We start from the raw sequence: 25,743 nt of genomic DNA on the forward strand, positions 1-25,743 counted from the left end.
ATTACATGCAGACCTCCTTAGTTATGAGATGCGCTACATAAATGCAAGTCTTTCTTTTGTTGATGCAGCTACAAAAGAGTCTCTTCTCATTCCTGCGCCACCCCATCCAGTTAGCCACAAGGATGCCAATGAACAACTACTTCAATCACAAAAAGAGGTTTTATAGCGCGTAGAATAAGTGATTTTGCAAGCATGACATCTGCAAATGTCTTCACCTACCACAAGCAGCGCACTTTCCTGCCGGAATCTGCTGAGCCAATGACATTGACAGCAGGAATTTACAAGTGAGTGTAAAGGGGAGCGGCCCTTTGAAATGTAGACAGAAATGTTTTTTTCTCTCTCATTTTCCTCCCAATCGAGACGTAACATACGGGTTAGACACTTAAAACATCCTGAGCAATATCAATTGTAGAGGAAGTATTTATTTGTAGAAATCTGATTCCTGGCATATTTAAGGAGAAAATGCATCAGAACAGCAGGAAAGCGACTGCCCCACATGAACATCCAGCAGACACGGTTCTCTGCAAGAAACCCGAATAGGCAGAGTTAATAAACATGGAAGAATTTAAAGAGGTGGGGGCGTGGATTTCGTTAATCCCCCAAAATCGTAAATTAGCACCAGCCTTTGGGGTTGGATGCTTTCATCATGGTTGGATCAGGCAGTGGCATGTACTTGGACAACTTTCCGCTACTTCCAAATACAGTTGCCCTCTCCCAGCCTCTCAACAAGTTTCATTCGGAGTGACGAACTGCAGACAAGTTATTTCCCTGTAGTCAAGGAAAATCGTCTCAGCCAAAAATACCATTCTCTGCTGAAAGAACCAGGGTACTCAAAATCGAAAGCCTGCCGTAAGTAAAACGTTAGTTTTTTTTGTGAACGTAAATTACCAGCAGTAGCCTTTAAAAAATATATTGTACCAAGCATAGTTATTTCAGTAAAACTCCCCAACTTCTGATGGTAGATTTAGGCTTGCATATATCAGCAGTGACCTTGAAGCTTCAACATTTTAACGGAGGTATTTCTGGTGAATCTGACTGCCAGTTACCCGAATGATTATTCGGATTTTTAAAGAGCGGCTGTCAACTTTTTGTTTTGATACTTGGGCAATGAGCAATTGTAGCAAAACTTTATCACGTGCCTTTATAAAATTGCCCACTGTCCCGCACTGTTACAGCTGAGATCCATCACTTCATGTCAAGTGTGCCCAAGTTGTTCGGAGGTGGTAGAGGATTGCTGGGCTGCGCGTTGATTGTGTGGGGGGAGGTGGGGTCGGTGCAAAACAAAATGAGGAAGTATTTATAGGAAAGCATTAAGAAACAGAAGGGTTAAGTGCGAGTTAGTTTTAGAAATGCCGGAAAAGCCGAGATATGTTGATAACTTTAATTGAACCGAATGCAAACGCGTGGGCTGACGTTAAAATGTGTACATACTGCACCTCCATCCGGACAGAAATAAGTCTCCAGGATATATGGTATTCATAATTCACAAATTATGGTCAGATCTTTATTTCCCAAGTGTGTGGGTGCCTGTTACAGCACTTTTTGCATAAGCGGAGGGAGTTACAGAGAAGTAAGGAGTGTCCTGTAGACCAGCATCTGACAAATACACATCGTCAAATAATAAAGTCCAAATGCAATGCCCTAGGCTGGAGGCTTCAACAACAAGGGCACGGCATACAGTAGATTGTTATAACTGACCAAATACTTTTCAAAGTCTTTGCTAAAAATATACGCGGTGCTCTGAGGATGAAGTTTTTTTGGATACCAATTTTATTTTTGTTACTCCTGTATCTTTGCTGCAAAGTTATGCGGGCTCTGGGTTATTTATAAATTTCTGAATACTTGCAAATCAGCATATTATTTATTTATGTGACACTGTCTCCTTTTTAGGGTAATTTGGATTGTGTCTTAAATAAGAAGACGCATCAGAAACGGACAGTGTCATCATCAAGAATGCGAGGACCATAAATGCCTGATAATGCACAATTCCAAAGGTTGTTAAGTTGCATTGTTTTGTTCCGGCCAGTGTCGATTTAACTCAGCGAGTCTGTCTTGACAAAATGCTGCAGCAGATTTTACAGGACATGTACATCGACCCAGCTGTCCTGGAGCAGCTCAATGAAGAACAAAAGCAGATTCTGTTCCTAAAGATGAGGCAAGAGCAAGTGCGAAGATGGAAAGAAAGAGAAGAAAAAGCAGAAAGAGAAGAGAAGAAGATAAAGAAGACAGGTATTCAGAAAATTCTGAAGTCGGTGAATCTTTTAACCGGGGATCAGTCATAGTTACTGAGTTTCCAGACATTGTTCCTTTCAAAATTAATGCTAACTTAATTTGAGTGATGACTAATTTCTTAAGTGTGTAACAGGATTCAGTTTAACATAGTAATTGAATTTAGAATCTGTTTTGGGGCTATTTAGCAACTTTTATTGATTGAAAAAGTATTAATTTCAGCTGGTAAATTCAAAACAAAATACCTGACACACTTAGGAAGAATCTTAATCACAAACATTTAATATCTATAGTTGTAATTTCACATATGAATTATCATTTGTTTCTAGACTGAATATTGCCTTTAGTCAGAAGAATGATGTTAGTGGTGAGAACTGAGACTTTAAATTGAGTACCCATGTAAAGCATTCCCAGGTTAGGGATAACCTCTGGGATAAAATGCATTCAGTGGCAGTAATTTAGCACCTTAATTTCAAAAGAATATCCTCCATTAAATAAAGACTAAAATAACCTGAATGGCATCACCCTCACCTGGCAGAGCAGGTAAAATCATGGTGAATAATAGGCAGTTCAATTCTATGGACTTGCACGCACAAGGAACACATTTCAGGCACAGCACAGCAGCACAGTAGCTAGCACTGCTGCCTCAGAGCATCGGGGACCTGGGTTCAATTCCTGGCTTGGGTTGCTATATGAGTGGAGTTTGCACATTCTCCCCATGTCTGCATGGGTCTCCTCTGGGTATTCGTGTTTGCTCCCACAGTCCAAAGATGTGTGGGTTAGGTGAATTGGCCATGCTAAGTTGCCCCTGATGGCAGGGGACTAGTGTAAGGTAAATGTTTGGGGTTAAGGGGATAGGGCTTGGGTGGGATTGTAATCAGGGTAAACTCGCTGGGCTGAATGGCCTCTTTCTGCACTGTAGGACTCTATGATTTTCAAATCTCCATATATCTTCATTTCAGTCTGCAGCAGTTATTACAGACTTTCATAGTATCACTCTGTGAAAGATTAAAGTATTAGATCCAAGAAAAAGGGTGCATTTTGCATATCAAGGAATGCAACATGTTATCATTTAAACATATGGACAGTGCCAGCATTAAACAAAGCCCCCTTCATAATAGATACGTTTCCATTCTAATTTTGTTTTCTAATGAGACTCCTAGGCCTGATAAAGCAACTGACTTCTGTCTCAGTGGCACTGTTACGTATTCTGCAATTTACACAGTTATGAAATTGTGTAGAATATATGCTCAATGGTGCTGATGACAAGAAGAGGGATATTGAATAGGGAAACAGCTATTTACTCTTTGCCTGTTGGCAGATTGCAAACACTGAGGGTAATGATACTGTGCTCACCTGCTAAACTGCCATGCATCATTTACTGCAGTTGGCAATAACATGAACATGGCAACATAACTAGATCCCTTTTTGCTCCACTAATGTTGCAAGTGAGGGAAAAGTCAGCTACAGCATTACTGTTGCCAATTTAAACACTGCTACTACTTCAGCATGTTTTGCAATTATACAGATGAATGAAGGCAATAGTATTTATTTCTACTTGCATGTTGGTGAGTGCAGGATAGCAATTGTGGCAGTGCAGCTACAAATCTTGTACTTATAGTTATCATCAACATCCTTCTGTCTACAAAAGATGATGGATACACAGCAGATGACCCATTTCAGATGGAATGTCTTCATATGTCTTTTACTAATGGCTGACGAGACCAATCCTTGAGGGCAGATTCTCCCACAAGTGCAACCATGAAGTTATCAGGTGTTTTTGGTGTTGGCTTGTCAATGGATGCCAATGTAGCCACTGGTCAGTGTGATGATGCATGCCAGCTACAGAAGTTGCCATTTTCCTCTGTCACCCATGAGTGACTCCCAGGTGTAATAATGGGTATTGAGGATATTCATATCACACTTACAATCATTCTTGAAATGGAGCTTTGGACATTCTACTGGTCATTTTTATATTATCTAGTTTGCAATACTTTATGTTATTTACATTGTGTGTAATGTTAAAAAGAACATAATTCACAAATAGGAAAACAGACTCCAGGCAATGCTTGATGCTAATAGTCACCATTGCCTATTATCTCCCAATTTAACCTTAGAAAAGCACAATTAATTCTAACTGTCAACAGAAAAGTTACTACATTTCAAAAGTAATTCAACAGATATAAACCACTTTGAGACACCTTGAGAATGTAAAAGGCAGTGTATAAATATTAGTTCTTTCATTGCTCTCATCCAGGTTGAATATAATCTTGAGAGGCTTGTTATCTAAATAGAATTTTTAACAACATAACGTATTATAACAAATTGACATTTCTTGGGAAAATTATGTTATTGTGAAGAGGGCATTGTACTCTGATCGGTAATGAATGCACGGTGCCTCAAAAGGGAATTAAATGACAATAGCTAAATAATAGTCTTGCCCTAATATGGACAATGATCCTTAGCTAAGCTCTTGTGCGTGTTAATATTTCAGTATGCCTCCATATTTATGCATAGCACAAAAAAAACACACAATGAATTGCAAAACTGAAAGAATGCATGGAATTGTCTTCCCAAAAATCAAATATTTTAATGCATTAAAAATAATAAGTCATGATACTAATAGATTTAAGAATATAACAAACATTATAAATTGAGACAGTTCTTTCAAACCCACTCAAATGCATTTTTTTGTTATATTCTATTTCCTTTTAACATATCTTTCATTCCGGTTCTAATTTTAAAAACGTAGTTATGCTTTGAAACATAATCGTGATAGCTGTGCTATGCCACTTGTAAGCATAACAGCCCACTGGAATTTTAAATATCCATGCCCACATAATCTGTATGTCCCTGATAATGCCTGATTGATTTTTATTTTGGAGAAATAGGACCGCACGTTAAATGCCTGTTAAGGATAAATTAATTTATATATCTTGTGGTCTGAAGTAGAGAAAAGGATACCTGTCTGAGCATATGTGTCTTCAGAATATCTGCTGTGGCAATAGTGCATTGGTTACTTTACCTGTTTAAGTGTTACTGTTTGGATGCGGATGCATTGTAACAGTACACCTTGGAACTTCAAAGTTGATCCTGATGGTAGAGTAAAATAAGAAACAGTAAAGCCCCCTTCTGTGCAAGGATTTCACTGAATCCTAGATGTTGGATACACATTTTAAATTGCATTAGCTACCTTTTTGAAGTGAGTCATTGTTTCATTCAATACCCAAATTTTCAACTTGTTTAGCAATATTGGTTTATTATCAGCCTCTCATGGGCCTTTAGCTGAAATGAGGAAGTGGAAATTGAGGAAGTGCAGGAAAAAGCAGAGTGAAAGTCTGACGCTGATGTCAGGAGAAGGTGAAGGATCAGCAGAGAACAGGCCAGCTCAGAGAAGGACTGATTGCGTGGACAATATCAGAAACACAGTGTGTCAAATTTCAGTGAAAGGAAGGAGGTGCCTACAGCTCTTTGGCTAATTATGGTTAATGAATGATCTCTCGCACTACATAAAATATAGGAATAAAGTCGCTGGAAAGAAGGGAATTTGTGAATCATTAGGACTGATTGTGGAAACTGCCTCACACAATAACAGCAAATTACATGTGCATGTTTAATTAGTATAACTTGGGAGAATTTTAAATACTTAGAATTTGGCACCAAACTAGTGTTTAACATTACAGCAGAAGAAACAATGCATACAGTGATTTTATAATAAAGCATTCTTTTGCCCTAGGTAGTTATATATCACAATATTAATGCAGTTTTTTCTCTAACTGTAGTGTTCGCTTGTTCACACCACAACAGTCATTTGACCTTCAACTCATAATGCAGTACTGTCTATATATGAATCCGCTGAAAATTTTGGGCATGTTCCCATGATGATACAATGCTGAAGGAAAATAAAACCACATACCCAAGATAAAGGCCGCTCTACGTTTTAGAGCTTGTACAGTTTTTTTTAAAAACTCTATTTCTTTTTAACAGCACTGTTGGGAAAAAATAAACAAACTGTGGATTTGTCCAGTGTTAACAATGTATACGCTACTGTCTTGTTCAACTGATAGGAACCTGGACTTCTATGGCGAGGTTTGTGTTGTCTTTCCTGCAAATCCAAATTACACTGTACATGCAGGAAAAAAATAAAATTAAACTTAACTTGGATTATTCTGGCGTACACTTCCTGTTGACTGGTTTGGATGGAATAAATAAAAACCTGGAAGCAGGCCACTAGCCCTCTTACAAATGGAGCAGAGAAATTCTTAAAAATTACTAACTTCCTTCAACGATATAAAATATTAGCCTTTTATATTCACGTTCTTAACTTTGAAATGGCCATGCTTCACAACTGCAGCCACTAATGCTTTTATCTCCTTTGACAGAATCAACAAAACGAGTGAATTGGCTGCTTGGAAAAGACGGAGATGTGTGGGTGTGGGTGATGGGAGAGGCTCGAGGGGATAAACCATCTGAACAGATCTGTCGTGAAGCTTCAGCAAAAGCAAGGTACAGATCCATTCAAATAAACCAAATGTTTCAGAGGAAGGAGTTAACTTTGTGAAGGCTGAAGGTCTTAAAATAACAATCATCCTAAAACTCCCAAGTTGTAACATTTTTGTGTTAATTCGTATTTCACTTATTCGGCATGCATTTGTTTGCCAAAGGAAATAACGTTATCTACATTTTTCAAAAAGACAATTTCAAGTAAGCAAAACAAAAATGGTATTTTTGGGACGCGGAATGGGTTTTCCAATCCCTTAAAGTGGAAGGATAGGTGGATTGTTACTGCAGTCCAACATTCTTACCAACTTGATTATGAATACCATTTTAGTTAAAATTCAAATATGCATATGGTTTCCATTTAGAATAAAGAGTTGAGTATTCCTAAAATATATATTTAATGGATGAGTTCAAACCACTCATGTTTTAAATCTTATAAAGCAAATATTACGTGGAGTTACAGAAACAGGCTGTCTGGCTCAACTAGTGCATGCTTCCCACCTTGCTGCTTCATTTAACTCTATTAGCATAACCATTTATTCCCTTCTCCCTCGGTTTAAATGTTTCTGCTTAAGTGCATCTATTACATTCATCTCACCACTATCTGTAGAGAAGTTCCTTCTGAATTCCCTGTTTGATTTCTTGGTGGCTGTCCTGGCATTATTCAGTTATTTTTAGTATTTCAGTATACTACAAGAGCTGGTATGGGCCTTCTCAGTCTGTAGTGACAAAGGCTAATTCATATCTATGCAAGTGTTATAGGGCTCAATTTCATGTGCTCCTGCTGGGCATATTTGTAGCAGGAGGCACATAAAATAGGACGGGTGCCCAGCCCGCGAACCCTGGGAGGGATTTTCAGTCACCCACTCTGCGCAGTGTATTTTCCAGTGGCAGAAGCAACTCAGGAGCTTCCAGTACCATAAGAACATAAGAAATAGGAGCAGGAGTAGGCCATCTAGCCCTTTGAGCCTGCCCCGCCATCAATAAGATCATGGCTGATCTGAAGTGGATTAATTCCACATTCCCGCTTTCTCCCCATAACCCTTAATTCCCTTGTCTATCAGAAACCTATCTACCCGTGACTTAAATATATTCAGCAAGGTAGCCTCCACCACTTCATCGGACAGAGAATTCCAGAGATTCACCACCCTTTGAGTGAAGAAGTTCCTCCTCAACTCCAATCTAAACTGTCCCCCCCCTTATTTTGAGGCTGTGTCCTCTAGTCCTGCTATTCTTTCTAAGCGGGAAGAATCTCTCTACCTCTACCATATCTATCCCCTTCATTATCTTATATGTCTCTATAAGATCCCCCCTCATCCTTTTAAACTCCAACAAGTACAGACCCCGTCTATTCAATCTCTCTTCATAGGCCAACCCCCTCATCTCTGACATCAGCCTAGTGAACCTTCTCTGCACTCCCTCCAATGCCAATATATCCTTCCGCAAGTGCGGTGACCAAAACTGCACACAGTACTCCAGTTGCGGCCTCACCAGTGCCCTGTACAGTTGCAGCAAGACCTCCCGACTTTTATATTCCAACCCCCTCGCAATAAAGGCTAATATTTCATTCGCCTTCTTGATCACCTGCTGCACCTGCAGACTGGGTTTTTGTGATTTGTGCACAAGGACCCCCAGGTCCCTCTGCACCGTAGCATGCTGCAGCTTTTACCATTGGCGTCAACGCTTTGAGTAAGTGTCCTCCAAGGGGGCTTTCGAGGTGCACAACAAATGCAGAATCATCAAGCAGAAACTGACAGATTCCACACTCATGAGGATGGCTACATGTAACCCCACCCTTCTGTCTGTGGGGGAAGAATCTCCCTGACTATCCTGTTTTAACACCATTAACACCATGATTACAGGTGATGATCTCTCTGCCTGAATTAGTTTGCATAGTGTTTAGCACTATCTCATTCTTTGATTGCTTATAATTATCTCTCTGCCTTAAATTATTAGTTCTTCGGTCACCCCTTCACTTGACATACAGCCTATCGACACTTGACACATACTGATTATACGTAACTGCTTACACTTATTGATTAGCACTTGTGATTACTTGTAAAGACTTGTTATTCAACCAGCCTACACTGTACTACACTGCCTGTAGTTATCCTCTTGATTATCCGTTAGTGTCGGGCTGTCATCACTCCACCGATATATTCTGTGCCTAGGTGCCTTGCTCCACTTCGCCTGATGAAGAAGCAGCGCTTCAAAAGCTTGTGATTTCAAATAAACCTGTTGGACTATAACCTGATATCGTGTGACCTCTCATTTTGTCCATCCCAGCCCAACACTGGAATCTCCACATCAGCGCTTTCACTGAACACTGACCTTTATTCTCCCATTAACACATTCTGATATCTTACATTTTATGCAATGACTAGCACTTTCTCCTACCATTAACGCTCCCTGTTTCATGACCTACACATTTGTTGCAATCGTTCCCAGCTCCCACCAAGTACTGACCTTCTTCTGTGCTCCAGTTGCTCCACCCTCTTTTATGAGTATATAATGCATCACATTCCTTCCTCTTTTTAGTCCTGAAGAAGAATCATACAGACTCAAAATATTTATTCTATTTTCTCTCTCCAAGAATGCTGCCAGACCTGCTGAGTTTTTCTAACATTTTCTGCAAAGCCTAATGTAAGTTAGAGAAACAACATCTCAGCTCTACAATCTTTCAGACTCAACATTGAGTTCAATAATTTCAGATCAAAACTCTGCCCCATTTTGCAGACAGCAACTCTTGCATTCAGATATTCTCATTTACACCTCCTGTGCACCCATCTTTTGTCTCTGGTCCCACTGTCATCTCCTTTTGTCTCACATTATGATTCATATTTTTATTTAATCTCTCCTGCCCCTATCCCTATGACACACACCTTCCCTCTTGTTCATTCCTTCTCTCCCCCACTTTCTTTGCCTATGTCTTTGTTTAAAACCTGTTACACCTTGAACTTTGTCAAGTTCTGATGAAAAGTCATTCAACTTTAACTCTGTTTCTGTAACTATAGGTGCTGTTTGACTGCTGCGTATTTCCAGAACTTTCTGCTTTTGTTTTCTTATGTGCTTCCTTTGCTCAAAAAACCTTCCTGCCAGCTCAAGTTGAGAGCTATGGCTACTCTGCACGGACACACTAAATCTCGTTATCACTGGGAACAGTTTTATGCCACTCACACATCTTTAACATTGTCTTCAGTTCCTCTAAAGCAAAATAAACCCTAAAACCGGTGTCCTGAAATACATCTGGGGAAGGTGCAGCAATGCCAAAAACCCTGAATGTGCGTGAACAGAAGATACTGCTGCCTATCTTGTTCAGACAGGGAACCTTGTGAGAGTAAGGTTAGAGGCGAGGTGACAACAGAAGGTTGGTGAAGACTGGGAAATGGTCATCAGCTAGTTTCAGCTCTCTATGGTTTTGTGGCTTATTTAAATGCCCTTATACTTAGCAATTATTTTTTTCCAAGGGGGACTGTGGCTAGAATGACATCGAAACAACATGTTTTGTGTTTCACATCATAGGGGTACATTGTAGGAAGAAGCTTGTCATGATGATTACCACCCACGCAATTCCACCGAGAAGTCGGTTACCAGAACCACAGCCTCAGCTGCTGTCATTTAATTGCATAGGCACTGCTTAGGAGAGAAATACTGTGGATGCTGGAAATCTGAAATGAAAACAGAAAATGCGGGAAATGTTCGGGTTGGACAGTTCTGACAAATGATCATCCACCTAAGATGCTAATGCTGTTTCTCACTCTGTTGGTGGTGCCTGACCTGCTGAGTATTTCCAACATTTTCTGTTTTAAATTCCATTCAGGAGGAAGTAGCTAATGAGTCGCAAGAGCTGTCACTGGGTTAAGCACTAAACGCTACCTAGAATGAGAAGCGAGGAATGCAAGAGGAGGAGATCCATTCCTCCATGAGAAGTTACTTCCCTTGCTTTGGACCCAGCTGTCTTCAAAAGATAATAATGATCAGGGAACATTTCAATCTTTTGTGGAGACAGTTTGAGATCATGGACAACTGGGAGGAATCTATTATTTGCATCTTTAAGACATTGCAGGAAGTTTTCTGTACACACTGCAGAATATTCTTAAGTCTGAGACATTGAGATTTATATGGCTTCGGGAATATCAAAAACAGTTTCTAAGATTGTAGGGTGATAATCTATATGCTGGTATGAGTGGGCAAACTGAGCATAGTGCCATGGTGCAAGGGGCATTCAGCTGGGAGGAATGAAAAGGAATTGATAAGGAAAGGTATAGTTAGGAAATAGATACTGCAGTCTTCAGCCACAAAGAGGAGTTTGAAAATTGTGTTGCTTCCCTGGTGCCAGAGTTAAAGACATTTCTTCATGATTGGAGAAGAAATTGAAGTTGGAGGGGAGGATCTGGTTGTCATGGTCCTATGACATAAGTGGATAGACTGAGCTAAGTGGTCACATAACCAGCAGGTCAGATCAAAGCTCTGAACCTGCTGTGAATGGTGGTGGACAATTAAACAACTAACCAGAAGACAAGTCCCTAAAGATAACTGTGTCCTTAATGATTGGGGTTCTCAGCACATCAGCACAAAGGACAAGACCAAAACGTTTGTAAACATCTTCAGCAAGCCTACTGAATAGACGATCCATCTTGGCCTTTTCCTGAGGACCCGACAACACAGATGCCAATTTTTAGCCAATCTGACTCACTCCGTGCAATGTCAAGAATGCCTGAAGGCACTGGATAGCACAGGCCCTTAAAACATCCCAGCAGTAGAACTGAAGACTTGTGCTGTAGACCAAGCTGTGCCCCTGACCAAGCTAATCCAGTGAAGCTACAACACTGACATCTATCCGACAATATGGAAACTTTCCCAGGTACGTCCAGTCTCACAATTTAAGTTAAAATCATTCTCTGATTTCCCTTTTTCATATTATTACCTTGAATATACAAAGAACAAAGAACAACACAGCACGGGAAACAGCCCCTTCGGCCCAATGAACATGTTGCTTTCCAATTCTGTGTCCACCTTTCCTGCAACATCCTGTTTGAAACTCTCAAATTGGATTTCCTTTACAGCACCAAAAGGCCCTGACCAAAGTCCTAAAGGTCTATGCATTATTGTTCCTTATTTCCTTCTACTTCCCTGCACCCACAGTCACCTGTGCCATCCACCTTCAACACCGATTCTTTTTCATCCAGTTGTGTGGGATAACCATGCCTGGTTCCAATTAAAACCATTTGATGATAACTGGAGTATCATGTGTACTGAGCTCCTCCATGGATCAATACTTGGCCCTACTTCTTTTCCTCATCTACATGCTGCGTCTGGGTGACAATGTAAACAGTCAAACACATCACTGAATCCATCTGCACCCTAGCCAGTAATTCAGGCTGACCTTAACTATCCTCAACCTCAGCTTTCTGTTCAACGTTGAACTGAATTTCACACTCAATACCATCCTTATCAGAAAACCATCTACTTTTGTCTCTGCACCAGCCTCTGCACTTGCCTCAGCCAATATGTTGCTGAAATCCTCTTCCATGTTTTTGTGACTTCTAAAATTGATTATTCCAATGCTCTTCTGGCCAGCATCCCATCATCCAACCTCTATAAACATCAGCTTGTCCAAAACCTCACTGTTGATATCCTATTTATGCCAAGTCCTGTATGCCAATCACTCTTGTTCTTGCTAACCAGTATTGGCTTCCAGCGTCGGAATTCCTTAAATTTAAAATACACATCCTTGTGTTTAAAGTTCTTCATCGCCTTGTCCCATTAAAACCCCCTTCAGCATTCCAGCCAACCCTATCCCCCAAAGCTCTCCACTAATCTGATCTGGACATTGTATATTACCCTTTCATTTACACCATGACACTCCCCCCTCTTTAAGAGTCTACCAAGAAAAACGTTAACACTTGATCACCCCGCCTAATAAAAGAAAATCTTTCTTTGGCTTGACATTCATTTTTTGCTTTTGACTCAGTAGAGTGACTTGCAACTTTTTTTTCTATGTAAGTAGTTCTCTTCTTATTATCTTGTAACTTGATAAGATCACTGCACACAGTGAATATTAATTGGCCTCCTTGGTCTCCAACTGAGCTCTGGTGAAGGATCAGCCTGACTTGAAACGTTGGCTCTATTCTCTCTGCACAAATGCTATCAGACTGGCTGAGTTTTTCCAGCTTTTTCTGTATTTGTTTCAGATCCCAGCAGCCGCAGTATTTTGCCTTTATCTCCAGTGTGGCTGATAGGAAGTCCGTGTTCATTACAAGGCATGCTACTCACCCTGTTAATATAGCTAACCTTCCTAACAACTAATGAATCCCCCTGAACAATACAACTTTGGTTTCCTGATGGATTTGACACTAAGTTTTCTCCTGCAAGTTTTCATTTAAATTATGTTGAGGCAATGACAGTGTCATTGTGCCACAATGTATAGATTCAAATTAGTAGTCTGCCTGACTATAGTGGGAGTATACATCTGACTTCAAAGTTTCAATTTCTCCCATGCAGTTTTGAAACCAGGTAGTATTGCAGGTAAACTTGGCCCATTGTTTTTGTTGCTCTGTACTAATAAGACTTGATTTTTTAGAACAATAACATTGTTTTTCACTGAGAAGCTGGTGCTGTCTTGAAAATTAGGGCAGCAATCTATAAATGTTGACAGGGAGTTCCCAGAAGTGTGCAGCTATTTGCAAGAAGTCTATCACAGCAAAGTTTGAAAATCACTAAGTTGAGTTGAAACGCTAATGTCCGATTAATCCAAATGTTGCACTGAGACAAACCTAACAAGATAATGTAAACCAATACTGTAAATTATTCTTGTTTTAGGAAATTCACAGAAAATCAAAGAAAGCTATTTTCAGATTCGGACACCTGGAATACAGATAAGCATGAACAATTTAAACCAAATGGAAACAGCGAAGTATATGCAACTAGCAAGGTTAGAATGGGGTCACATCTGAAACATGCATTTGAGTCTTCATTGAATGGGGTGGAAGGGAATTCATACAATGCCACATGAACATCCCATAATGAAACAAGGCCACTTTTGTGTATTAGTCAGTCAGTATTGATTAAATACGTGTTTACGCAGAAGAAAACATTCAGTGTTAAGAAAATCATCCATTCACATGTAGGTAATATTATAATTTATCTAATTTCTTTATCTGAATTGTACATTTCATTTTCTGAGAAAATAGTTTCTAACTATTTTAAAATCCACGCGCCAAAACTGAATGACAGTCTATGGAAATTCATGGGAACACAGAAAAAATTAGCAGAGAAGTATTAAAACATGCAGAAAAATCTCATTAGAAGAAGTTCAACAATTTGAAAAGCTGAAACCTTTTATTAATAATTTGAAAAATGGCCGAGACCATGCCATGGGCCAGAAAATACTGATGACCATATCAACTCAATGAAGCTTTCAAGCTTTGCCATTACGATTTATGTGAAGTGATTTAGTGAAGCTATCCCATTGCCTTGAGTTTTGTTATTGACACAAGCTGGGTCAAGGTTCAAGCAATAGCGTATGGCCCCAGTTTTGCAATCTGCACTCATCAGTAGTGAAGCCCCAAATTGACAGCCATTTGTCTGATATCATCAGAAACCTCTGCTTGTGTAACCTATCACTCATATTTTCGATACAATGCATTGCAAACAGTATTGAAGCTGATTTTAACTTTTGCCGGGAGTGTAAAACTACAGATAACATTTGACTGCTGGTAAAACATCCTTCATTGGAAAGGCATATTGGGCAGTGTATAACAGACCTGTTACTGGCTATCAGCAGTTGTGGGTACATTTTGAATATATGGCAGAGGGACAATGTGTGATGTTGGGTAGGGGAGGGGGACAGGAAGCAATTAATGAAATGTAAATATATTAAACTGAATGTTGGGCTCTGCTTCATAAAAAAATATAGTTACATCTGTCCCCTTGCCATGTATCCAAACAACAAGTTGACGCAGATGTGAACCTATCATGCAGATCCTCCAAGGGCGTAAAGGTATAACCCCCAGGCAAGAGGGAGAATTAAATATATTAAACTGAATGTGAATCAGGTTCACACCCGTTGTTGTCACGAACCTGATTACACCATTGGCGAGGGGTGGTGAAAATCGGAAGTTGCGATCTCTTACGTATCTATGACATCTGGGGTTTGGCTGAATCTTGAGCATCTGTTGCCATTCCTGCAGACAGGAAGCATGGGCTTAAATCGCCCCAGTGTTGAAGCTGATAGCAACAAACGTAATTGTTGAAGGAATGGAGTGGGAGTGTGGAAGCAGAGCCCAACATTTCACTTCAAAGGAATGTCGGAGAAACATTTGAAGTAAAAAAAATCAAGAGGTCATAGTCTTAGGATAAGAAGTAGCAAATTTAAAACAGATTTGAGGAGAAACTATTTCTCCCAAAAGGTTGTGAATCTGTAGAATTCGCTACCCCAAAGTGTGGTCGATGCTGGGACAGTGAGTAAATTTAAGGAGGAGTTAGACAGGTTTTTAATTGGTAATGGGTTGAAAGGTTATGGGGAAAAGGCAAGAAAGTGGGATGAGGAGCATATTAGCCATGATCGAATGGCAGAGCAGATCCAATGGGCCAAATGGCCTAATTCTTCTATTCTGATTAACTTATTTTATGGGGGCTATGAGGACAGTGGGATTAATGGGGTATTGCTTGGCATAATAAGCCAAATAGCTTCCTTCTAGGCTGAAAACTTGCATAATTTTAAGTAATTAAAACAAATGGAAAAACATAGATCATGTACATTAAGCAGTATTAAAAGATTATGTAGGCAATTGAGGTGGAGGAGAAAAATGGTAACTGAACATATTACCTGCTTGAACATCATTTAAGCCACATACAATATAATGTAGTTTTGTGACACACTTAAGCATGGTTGTTATTTTGTATATGGGATTTGAACCCTAAGCAAGTTGCAGGTTGGTAGGAACAGAGCATGTATGAAACACATTGCTGTGTGGGATTTTTTTAGCTATTCATTTAAATGCTGCCAATCCTCTCCCACTGGTGGCCCAGTGGTTGGTACTGCTGCTTCACACCACCAGGGACCAGGTTCAATTCCGGCCTTGGATGACTGTCTGTGTGGAGTTTGCACATTCTCCCCATGTCTGTGTGGGTTTCCTCCAGCTGCTCCAGTTTCCTCCCACAGACCAAAGATGTGCAGGTTAGGTGGATTCGCCATGGTAAATTGTTCCTTAGTGTCCTAAAATGAATAGGTTAGGAAGATTAGCGAGGTAAATAAGCGTTATGGGGATAAGGTGGTAGGTGGGACTCTTAAGAGGTTCTGCCGGCGAGTTGGTGCAGATTCGATGGGCTGAATGGCCGCCTTCTACACTTTAAGGATTCTATGATTTCTACCAAGAATGGCTGGGAAATGGGCGTAGAGTGGCTGATACCTGGATAGGAGTTAAGAGATCAGGAGACACTTTCAGGAAGGGCTCACAGGCTGGAAACACGGGGGAGTACACCATAGGGGTGGCCTCCTTTTGCAACCTGGATCTTGGCCTGGGCCTGCTAAACACTGTTCAAGCTAGCTTTCTGAAGCGATGTTGTTTTGTGGGTGTGCAGAAAACTACTTAGAGGCAAGTGTTGTTGCATTCCCACTTTTCTGATGTGCTCCAGATCCAGTTCCAAATTCAACTGCATATTCAGTTTGAAGAAAATTAATGGAGAGCCACGTGGGCCTTGTGGCATTTGAAGACGGACTTGCTCAAACACTCTGAAGACTTTGTTGTACACATAAACAAAAGTTAAACTTTTTTTGCAGACCTTTTTGTCAGTCAACTCACAGCTGCCTAATCGTTTCACTGTTGCAGACCCTTGGGGCCTGCTGGCACAAGTCTCGACCCCAATCTGGGTGGGAGGTCAAGCCTGCCTCCCATGTGTTACGTGACCCTGCCAGGTCAGGGAGATACCTCCGGGCCAATTAGATGACATGCCCTGCTCAAGATTGATTCTTTTGGTTTGTATTATGTTCGGAATATTACTTTGAATCTGTAACGAGCAGTTTGGAGGGAGAGCAAAACAACACACTGCCAAAAATTCACAATATTTTCAGAATGCATGAGTTTGAGAATGCGCCGAAGGGCCTGTACTGTGCTGTAATATTCTGTGTTCTATAGCTACAGTTTTGTGATTTATTTTTGATTTAACCTATCAAAAAATATGAGTCCAGATACAATAACTTTGTATTGTATGCTGTCATGTAATGCAAGAGGAAAAAAAGCAAATTACTACATTCAAGTGTTTTCAGCTTATTTATAAATTGCTGAAAATGATGAAAAATGATTTCCATAGTTTAATGTTCCTGACATGTCTCTGTGAACAAAGCTAATAAGGCCATTTTATACAGATGAATTATCAGGTAAAATTGACAAAATATCTGTAGTCATTATCAGAATCAGATCTTTGCTGGCTCCTTCATTCCTACTATGTATAATTTTCATGTAAGAGATTTTATGCATTGTAATCCTTGGGAGGAGTGTGCAACAAGTCAGGATCAGTGTGAAGCAGACCAGGAGGAGTATGCAGCAGGTCAGGATCAGTGTGAAGCAGACCGGGAGGAGTGTGCAGCAGGTCGGGATCACTGTGAAGTAGACTGAGAGGAGTGTGTGGCAGGTCAGGATCACTGTGAAGTAGACTGAGAGGAGTGTGTGGCAGGTCAGGATCACTGTGAAGTAGACTGAGAGGAGTGTGTGGCAGGTCAGGATCAGTGTGAAGCAGACCGGGAGGAGTGTATAGCAGATCAGATCAGTGTGAAGCAGAGTGGGAGAAGTGTGCAGCAGGTTGGGATCAGTGTGGAGCTGACCAGGAGGAATGTGTAGCAGGCCAAGATCAGTGGAAAGGGAGGAGTGTGAAACAGGTTAGGTTCTAGGATCACTGAAGTGGAGTGGGAAAAAAATCAAATGATGAAATCACAGAAAGACCGCGAGTTAACTGGCCTGTTAGTATTGTAGTTTTGTTTCCCTTTAGGGCTTCATGATGGCACAGTGTTTAGCACAGCTGCCTCACAGTGCCAGGGACGTGGGTTCAATTCCAGCTTTGGGTCACTATCTGTGCAGAGTCTGCATGTTTTCTCCTTCTTTGTGTGGGTTTCCTCCAGGTGCTCTGGTTTCTTCGCACAGTTTGAAAGACGCGCTGATTAGATGCATTGGCCATGCTAAATTCTCCCTAAGTGTACCCAAACAGGCGCCAGAGTGTGGTGACTAGGGTAACTTCATTGCATTGCAAGCATACTTGTGACACTAATAAATAAACTTTAAAAAACCTTATACTTTCTCTGAAGTTAGGTTAAGGAGTTGGGACATTTTTTTAAAAAATTATAATAAGGGTTAAGTCAAGCATTTCAATTAACCTCGGTATAATTAAGTGACAATAGAAGGGAAGGGAGTACTGATGTGTATTTACTTTTTAAGTAGCAAGATTTGTCACCTAACAGATAGTGAAATAATGGGGCAGCTCTGAACCTCGGAATGCACATCCTGTTCCATGTGGGAGTTCTGAGATATTGAGGGTGATGAGTGAATGGAATCGGCTGCCGTCAGTGGTAGTGGAGGCGAACTCGCTGGGGTCTTTTAAAAGACTTCTGGATGAGTATATGGGATTTAATGGGATTGGGGGTTATAGATAGGTCTATGGATTGGTAGGTGTTGATATGTGATCGGCGCAACTCATGGGCCGAAGGGCCTGTTTGTGCTGTAGTGTTCTATGTTCTATGTTCTATTCCCCTTGTCCTGGATAACCACATGTGCAGGAATTATTGTCACCTTCAGCTGTTCAAGCTCCAAGTTTCAGCTGGCATCACATACACAAAATTGGGAACTTTGTGGATAGTGCACCCATAGATGTGGTCACCTCTGAGATTAAAAGTATGCTGAAGAGACGGAATGGATGACCACCATGCAGGCAAGAAGAAATAGAAGGGTAGTGCAGGAGTCCCATGAGTGCATAATTCTTTCCAATTAGTATTGGTTTCTGAATACTGATTAAAATAATGGTTCATCTGCAGAGTGCAGACAGAGCTAAATCCATGGTACACAGCTTGCTCAGCTGTACAAGGTTACAAAAAAGACTGTGACAAAAGATTTGATAGATCATCGAACAGACAGGAATTTTTGTGGCCGCAGATGTGAAACAATGTGTTATATTTCCTCCCTGGTCAAAAATATCACTGGCTGAAGACCATCCTGAGCATGAACAGCGAATAGTTATGGTCCACATTGGCACAAGCAGTATAGGCAGAAAGAGGGATGTGGTCCTGCAGTCAGAATTTAGTGAGATGGTAGGACATTAGCAGATAGGACCTCAAAAGTATAACCTCTGGATAACTCATAGTACAATGCAGAGTAGAAATAGGAGGGTAGAACAGATGAATGCTTGGCTGGTGAGATAAATCAGGAAGGAGGACTTTAGATTACAGGGACATTAGGATCAGTTCTGGGAGTGGGAACCAGATGGCTACAAATAAAAAGAACCAGAACTAATTTCCTAGTGGGTGATTTGCTAGTGCTATTGGGGAGGGTTTAAATTATCCTAGTAGGGATGTCAAGGTGGAAAGAATATTGGAAGAGATAGATAACGTCAGAGTTGGAAATAGTAAGGTGGGTTCAGTATAAGCCAGGAATAAACAAAGGCTCATAAATTCCCCAGCATTAGATTTAAGGGGTACCTCAATGATGCACTGGGGAATCCCTCTGGGAAGTTCCCAGGTAAGGGATTACCTGGCAATTGTCCAGAAACACTAACTTCCCCTGGACAATTGCATTGTGCTAGTCTCAAGCAGCTCCAGCCAGCAAAGGTTGCAGTAAAGTTTTCCAGGGCAAGTCAATGCATTTTAAAATCTTATAATTCCAGTGGGCCAGGACTTTCAGACATAATGGTCCAAAGTTTAAATTAGGGTTACAGTGTATTTTTGTGTTAATAGGGTTGGTGAGTTGCTGAAGCACATATCACGGGGAAATATGATGTGACAATAACAGAGACCTGGCTCAAAGAAGGACACGACTGAGCATTAAACATTCCTAGGTACAAGGCGTTCAGGAAAGATAAGAAAGGGGGTCGGGTGGCAGTACTGGAGAAAAACATTTCAGTGTTGGAGAGAGAGGATATCCAGAGGAGTCAGGGACAAGAAAGGGAAAAACTATTTGCATTGCTGGCAGAATCGAGAACCAGAGATTTGAGGTAAGTGACAAAGAAGCAATGGTAACATGAGGAAAACCTTTTTCATGCAGCATTTGGCTAGGATCTGGAACACACAGCCTGAGTATAGTGGAGGCAGGATCAGTTGAGGCTTTCAAAAGAAAATTAGACCATTAGCTGAAAAGGAAAAGTTTGCAGGGCTATGGGGAAAAGGCAGGGGAGTGACACGAGGTAAATTGCTTTTTCAGTGGACCAACACACACATGACGACAAGCTGAGTGGCCTCCTTCCGTGCTGAAAATATTCAATCGTTCTATAGTTCTGATCAGAAATGGATTCCATGACATTTATATAATGGATATTTTCTATTGTGTAAATATAAAGGCATGCTATAAGAGCTGCTGGAAAATAAACAATGCAAAGTTACTGCAAAAATGATTTTGTTATACCAGTGTACTATATATATCCACTGAACTTCTAATACTTGTTTAAAAAAACAATATTTAGAAATCCTAAACAACTGAGGTTGTGAAGCTAGCAATTTAGGAAAAAATATTGAGGCCAGAAAATGATTTATATTACTCCAAAATTGACATTTTCCCTTTGGACACAAAGCTACATATTGACCAAGTACTGGTGCTGGTGATGAATAGGCATCTTTGCAAGGTCAGTTGGAACAATTTCAGAGGGAGTTACTGTGAAGTACTGAGCCTTGCTATATTTTGTTGCCCAGACTTATTTCAATAATCCTGAGTTCAAATTGTAAGCAAGTTGCATACCCTTGAAATTGTTATTTATTTAGTGCAATGAACGGAAGCTTTATAACCAAAATGTTTAATATGAAGTCCTCTGTTGGAAACAGAAGCAATAATATTAATCAAAAAAGTACATGCCACCTGAATTTGAACAATGATCATTAAAAATTATAATATCTTAAATTGACTATAGTCAACCAATATAAAACATTAAACTAAGCATCCATAATAAATTGTGTTAGGAATTGAGCATGATTTGAAGAATAATTTGATGAATAAGGGCAATAATTTGAAGAATTCTGGCATAAATCCTTGGAGTAATTTTTTTTGTCCTTTTTGCTAAATAGAAGCTTCATAATTTGAACCTTATTATAGTAATTTGATAGAAAAGTACTGTCTGCAGAAACTAGCCCCAAGGTCCTTTTGAGTGATTAAAAATACCTGGGAGACAGAGACATTTTCACTTTGTTCTTCACCTTGTTCATAGTTTAAATCTTTTTGGTTAGGTTTAACAACAAACCAAGATTAAATATTTGCCCATTTTAGCAGTTCATGCTTTATTCTTGTTAATCTTAGGCATTTGTAGTGGAATATATTTGTCTCAAATTTCTGTCTCCCCCTTCATATCATGCACAATTCTCCAGCTGTGAAGGTGAGAAGATGGCCCTTTTCCAGGCCTTTAGTGATATTGCTCTCATTTTCTTCCCTTCCTCCTGTGAAAAAATCCCTTGGTTCCATTCAGTGTGACCCATTGAAGGTTAACTTGAGATCTGTAACTGCCATGTGAGAAATTATGGTTATAAACCAATCACTCAGTGCAATATGTTAAGTGTCAATACACGATATTCACATAATACATGCACACAATACAACATAGTATTGAGATTTACCTAAACATGTAATGAATCATGTTCATTTCTAAGCTTCGGAAATGCAGGACTTTAAAAGCAAATAAAATAGCACTGCAGCAGATTACTTTAACTTTGATGCCTAATTGCAATGGGAATGATTGAACATTTTGAATTCATTTGATAAATATTTATAAATGATCCAAATACTTAAATACACTGTACTTGTAGATAATGGACATTTATAATACATGCAAATAAAAGTTTCAAAAATGTGAAATTAAAATAGATTATCTTTAATAAACGTATTCATTTTATTCTCAAAAGGTGTTTGAAGATGATAAAAACTGGTAGAAACATGAGAATCAGGATTACAAGTGAGAAATGTATGACCTACAAGGAAACTCACCAAAAAGAAAGCTGAAGAATGTGGATCAATAGTGTCATGAAAACCATATATAATATTTCAGAAGTTTCATTATAACAGTCATTATGCTTTATGCTTACTAGGCTTCGGCTGAGAAATGTTCATTGTGGTCTAATTTCTATTAAATATCTCTCATTTCATGACCTTATTTCATCTTATAATTACCAAAATTGTTTTTCCTCTTGAAATTAGCTTGAAAGGATTGGCCAAATGGTGTGAATTCTTAATGCACTGTCATAATAAACAAATCATCAGCTTTGTCCACAGAGGGAGAGACAACTAAAGTAACCATAGACCAGTCAGTGCAACATTAGCTGTGACCAAATTTTTGAGGGATGAATCCCTGCCTGCTAGTGGAAGGCAGATATTGAGCAGTTCTAATCGCCTTTGCCTTCCCAAAGGTTCCACTTTTAGCCTGCCTCTGAGAGTGCAGAAAGGGCAGCCATTGGAAACCATAAAGGTCCTTCTTGAAATATACACATCAGGTTCACTAGCTCAGTATGGCCAGCAAGGAAATTTTGGCTTTCCCAATCTTGCAATTCCAGATCGCAAATCCTGCCAAATCCTGTTCTGCCATCTTACCTGAGTATCAGGGATCATTCCTTTGGTCTCTAGAAGCAGCTTTCAGTCTCAAAACATTCTTCTCCCTTTCACTGGCCAGCTGCCATTTTTCACTTGCTTTGCAAAGGAGACCTGAGGAGATGAGATCCCACAATTAAATTCTCCCAAATAGATAGTGATACAGTGCACAGCTGGCAGTCAATGTTTGATCCACTTCAGTTCTCAGTCTATGCAGATGATGTTAGGATTAGAATCTTGAAAGCTGTGAATTGCACAAAAGTAGAAATCAAATGAGAAGACTGGTGACAAAATGTAATTTAATATGGATACGTGTAGTTTGTACGCAGTTTATGGAATGGGAGTACCCAATTGATGCAAAAACAGTAAAGGGTAGGGATGAACAGGAAGACCTTAAGATTCAAGTATATAATACCCTGAACAGCACAACTAGAAAAAGAAAGACAACAACACTTAAATGTCAACAACAATATGGAGGGAATGAGGCAGTAGTATTAGTTTTAGATTGCTCCATAGGATAAAATAGAATTCGTACAGTGCAGAGGGAATCCTGTTGGCCCATTGAGCCTGCACCAATTACAGGCTCACCTGTCCCTATTCGCACATATTTATCCTGCTAAGGGCCCTGACACTGAGTGGCAATTTATCATGGCGAATCAACCTAACCTAATCTTTGGAGTGTTGGAGGAAACTGGAGCACCCACAGGAAACCCACACAGATACAAGGAGAATATACGAATTCCACACAGACAGTCACTCAAAAGCTGGAATTGAACCCGAGTCCCTGGTACTGTGAGGCAGTAGAGCTAACTGCTGTGCCGCCGTGCCACCAGCAAAAAGAAAACACAAATGTGATGGGTTAATTAGTCTTCTTTGCTGTATGATTTGATGGTTCTTTTCACCTTCAAGTGCAATACAGAAATTGGATAATATTTAATATCATTGTTCATAATCTCATCACCCAGTTAATTTTATCCTCTCAGATAAATTTTTAAAACATGGTGTAACCAAAATACTTGATGAAGATCCATGGAAAGTTATTTTTATTTTGCTCATGACAAAGTCATGAGTAAATTAACCAGTCACCTTTGCGATATAAATTATTTGTCGGTCTTTACCATCATCCGTTTTTCTAATTCTGTACATTATATGAATATGATTTTATTTGCTTTATATTTATATTTATCACCATGCATGTACAGTTTGAATATCAAATAACACTAATTTTCAGTGATCACGTTGAAGCCAAAATCATACTGTTTATTCTTTGGATTTTGTTTTCTCTCGGCTGGCCCTGAGTTGATCCTATTTGCACTTCGGGCTTTCAATCAAGAAATTAAAGGGCAACTATTTCAACAACTCATTTGTCCTTTTATTTGGAAAAAAATATGCAAACAGCAGTAAATAAAATGTTGATGAAGAGCAACAGTAGTGAATGTTTCAATGGAAGAGAATAAACTATCCAATCAACATTTTGGGCCTTAAAACTTAATGTTGTCCTTCTTCCAGGGGTCCTGGAGCAGTAAACACACAAAATGGTAAGCGGGCACATTCACTCATCACTTACCCACCATATGAGTGAAGGTTGATTAAAAAAAAGTATCCAGGACATATGCCTTAAATGGATATTTGGCTCTTTGTATCTGCAGAGGGGGGCCGAATCCATTTTTGGGCCCTATTTTCAACATTGGGCTACCTTGACTGAAGCTAGAATTTGGCTAGCTGCGTTCAGGAAAGTATAGTCTATATCCTTCATAAAGGCTTTAAAGAGACTACTAAAAAAACTCATGTTCTTTGGGTCAGGACTAGCACTCTTCGGTCTTCACTCAGTCTTCTCTCAGTCCCTTACACCTCTCTCCTGATCGCTCCCTTTTCTTCTGATCACACTACTCCATGACCCCTACCCACTCCCATCACTTCCCATAACCCCTAGCAGATATCTGCCACACAGTGCTGGTGATGCAGTGATCCAAAGTTGAAATCAACTTTGGCGCCAAGCTAATTCGGGAAGCTGGATGTCTGAAGCTTAACAGTCTTATGCAATTGAGGCCAGCGGTACGGCTCAGAACAATCTTACAGGCACTAGGATTGTTCCTAGCATGAACCAATTTCTACATCCTGATCTCTGACATTGGCTTCATGCAGGGCTATTATAACACTATAGGCATGATTTGCTTCATTTCTCTCTTTGGTGATACTTCAAAGACTGAACGTAAGGTGGAGTCCATGGCATAAAATCTACCATTTAATAGTTTCATTATAACCCAGACTGTTTCCCAGTGACAAAGCAAATTAGATATTTAAGTATCTGTACCATGCCTGACAGACATGGCACACCATCATTTTCAGACAGCTGAAAATCTAAACAATGCAACCCTGCTTGCACACACTTGATGAAAAAGCATGCATCTTGTGAGCCATCAAACTTGGTGAAAGGGAGATAACAGCCTGGAGCTTCCAAGCAGTAGGATTAGTTACCCTGGCATTCTTAAATACCTCCGACTCAATGCTGCTGTGCCTTTCTATCAGGATCTTCCATAGAAATGCACAGTTCTGCGTCTCTCGGGGAACTCCATCAGAGTGAAGAGTCAAGGGAAGACACAACATGCCCCTGTTTTGGCACTAGCTAAAATTTGGTATGTTTAAATGTCCAATTTGAATGTTAGTGAATGGTTGAGTGGATTAAAAGTTGAGTGGGTGAGTGAGTAAATGGGTAGGTGGTGAGGCGGGTAAGTGAATAGAGTTGGGGTGAGTTGATTAAGTGAGGAGGGGGTTAGATGGGTGAATTGGATATGTGGTTGAGGTCAGTAAGTGGGTAAGTGGGAAAGGCAGTTAGATGGGTAAGTGGGTAGGGTGTAGGAGGGTGAGGTGGGTAAGTGAACAAATTGGGTAAGTGGTGAGGTGGATAGGGGTAGAGATAAATGAGTGACTGGGTATTTGGGGCAGTGGATAGTTGGGTTCAGGTTGGGAGTGTAGTCAAGTGTTTGGAGAGATAGTCCAGGGAGGGGGTAGCCTGGTGGTCGGGAGGTTACTGGGATTGGTTCAGGGGTGTAGTCAAGTCGGGATTGTAGGTAGGTCAGGAAGATAGTAGAGTCAGGGGGGATTTCAAGTGGTCAGAGAAGTAGTCAGTTTTGGGCAATAATTGGGGGAGAGTCAGATGTGATGTGACCGAGATGGTCTGTTTAACAGTTCCTGGATAATTATTGTGGAACTATCAGAGTCAGAGATTTTTGCACAGTATCCTGAGGGT

At 40.1% G+C, this 25,743-nt stretch overlaps 1 protein-coding gene across 3 annotated transcripts; it reads left to right on the top strand.

Annotated features, from left to right (window-relative positions):
* Window positions 1–341: 341 nt before the first annotated feature.
* LOC145351498 (SH2 domain-containing protein 4A-like) lies at window positions 342–23,883 on the top strand. Of its 3 annotated transcripts, none has more exons than XM_080201098.1 (5): window positions 342–860; window positions 1,891–2,229; window positions 6,612–6,735; window positions 13,552–13,663; window positions 21,815–23,883. In XM_080201098.1, the coding sequence occupies exons 2-5, from the start codon at window positions 2,061–2,063 to the stop codon at window positions 21,839–21,841; spliced, it is 432 nt and encodes a 143-aa protein (XP_080057224.1). In that variant the 5' UTR covers window positions 342–860; window positions 1,891–2,060; the 3' UTR covers window positions 21,842–23,883. The 3 variants fall into 3 exon arrangements, with proteins under 3 accessions (XP_080057224.1, XP_080057223.1, XP_080057225.1); XM_080201097.1 differs by having other exon boundaries at window positions 342–849; XM_080201099.1 differs by lacking the exon at window positions 13,552–13,663 and having other exon boundaries at window positions 342–849.
* Window positions 23,884–25,743: the final 1,860 nt, after the last annotated feature.

This window comes from Carcharhinus amblyrhynchos, chromosome 13 (assembly GCF_965287045.1).
Source record: "Carcharhinus amblyrhynchos chromosome 13, sCarAmb.v2.hapA, whole genome shotgun sequence".
Lineage (NCBI taxonomy): Eukaryota > Metazoa > Chordata > Chondrichthyes > Carcharhiniformes > Carcharhinidae > Carcharhinus > Carcharhinus amblyrhynchos.

Bases quoted from the DNA above. Each gene is read 5' to 3' on its own strand.
- LOC145351498 (XM_080201098.1), top strand. From the start codon at position 2,061: ATGCTGCAGCAGATTTTACAGGACATGTACATCGACCCAGCTGTCCTG. The intron at 2,230-6,611 runs GTATTCAGAAAA...CTCCTTTGACAG, and splicing joins GAAGAAGATAAAGAAGACAG to AATCAACAAAACGAGTGAAT. The intron at 6,736-13,551 runs GTACAGATCCAT...TTCTTGTTTTAG, and splicing joins GAAGCTTCAGCAAAAGCAAG to GAAATTCACAGAAAATCAAA.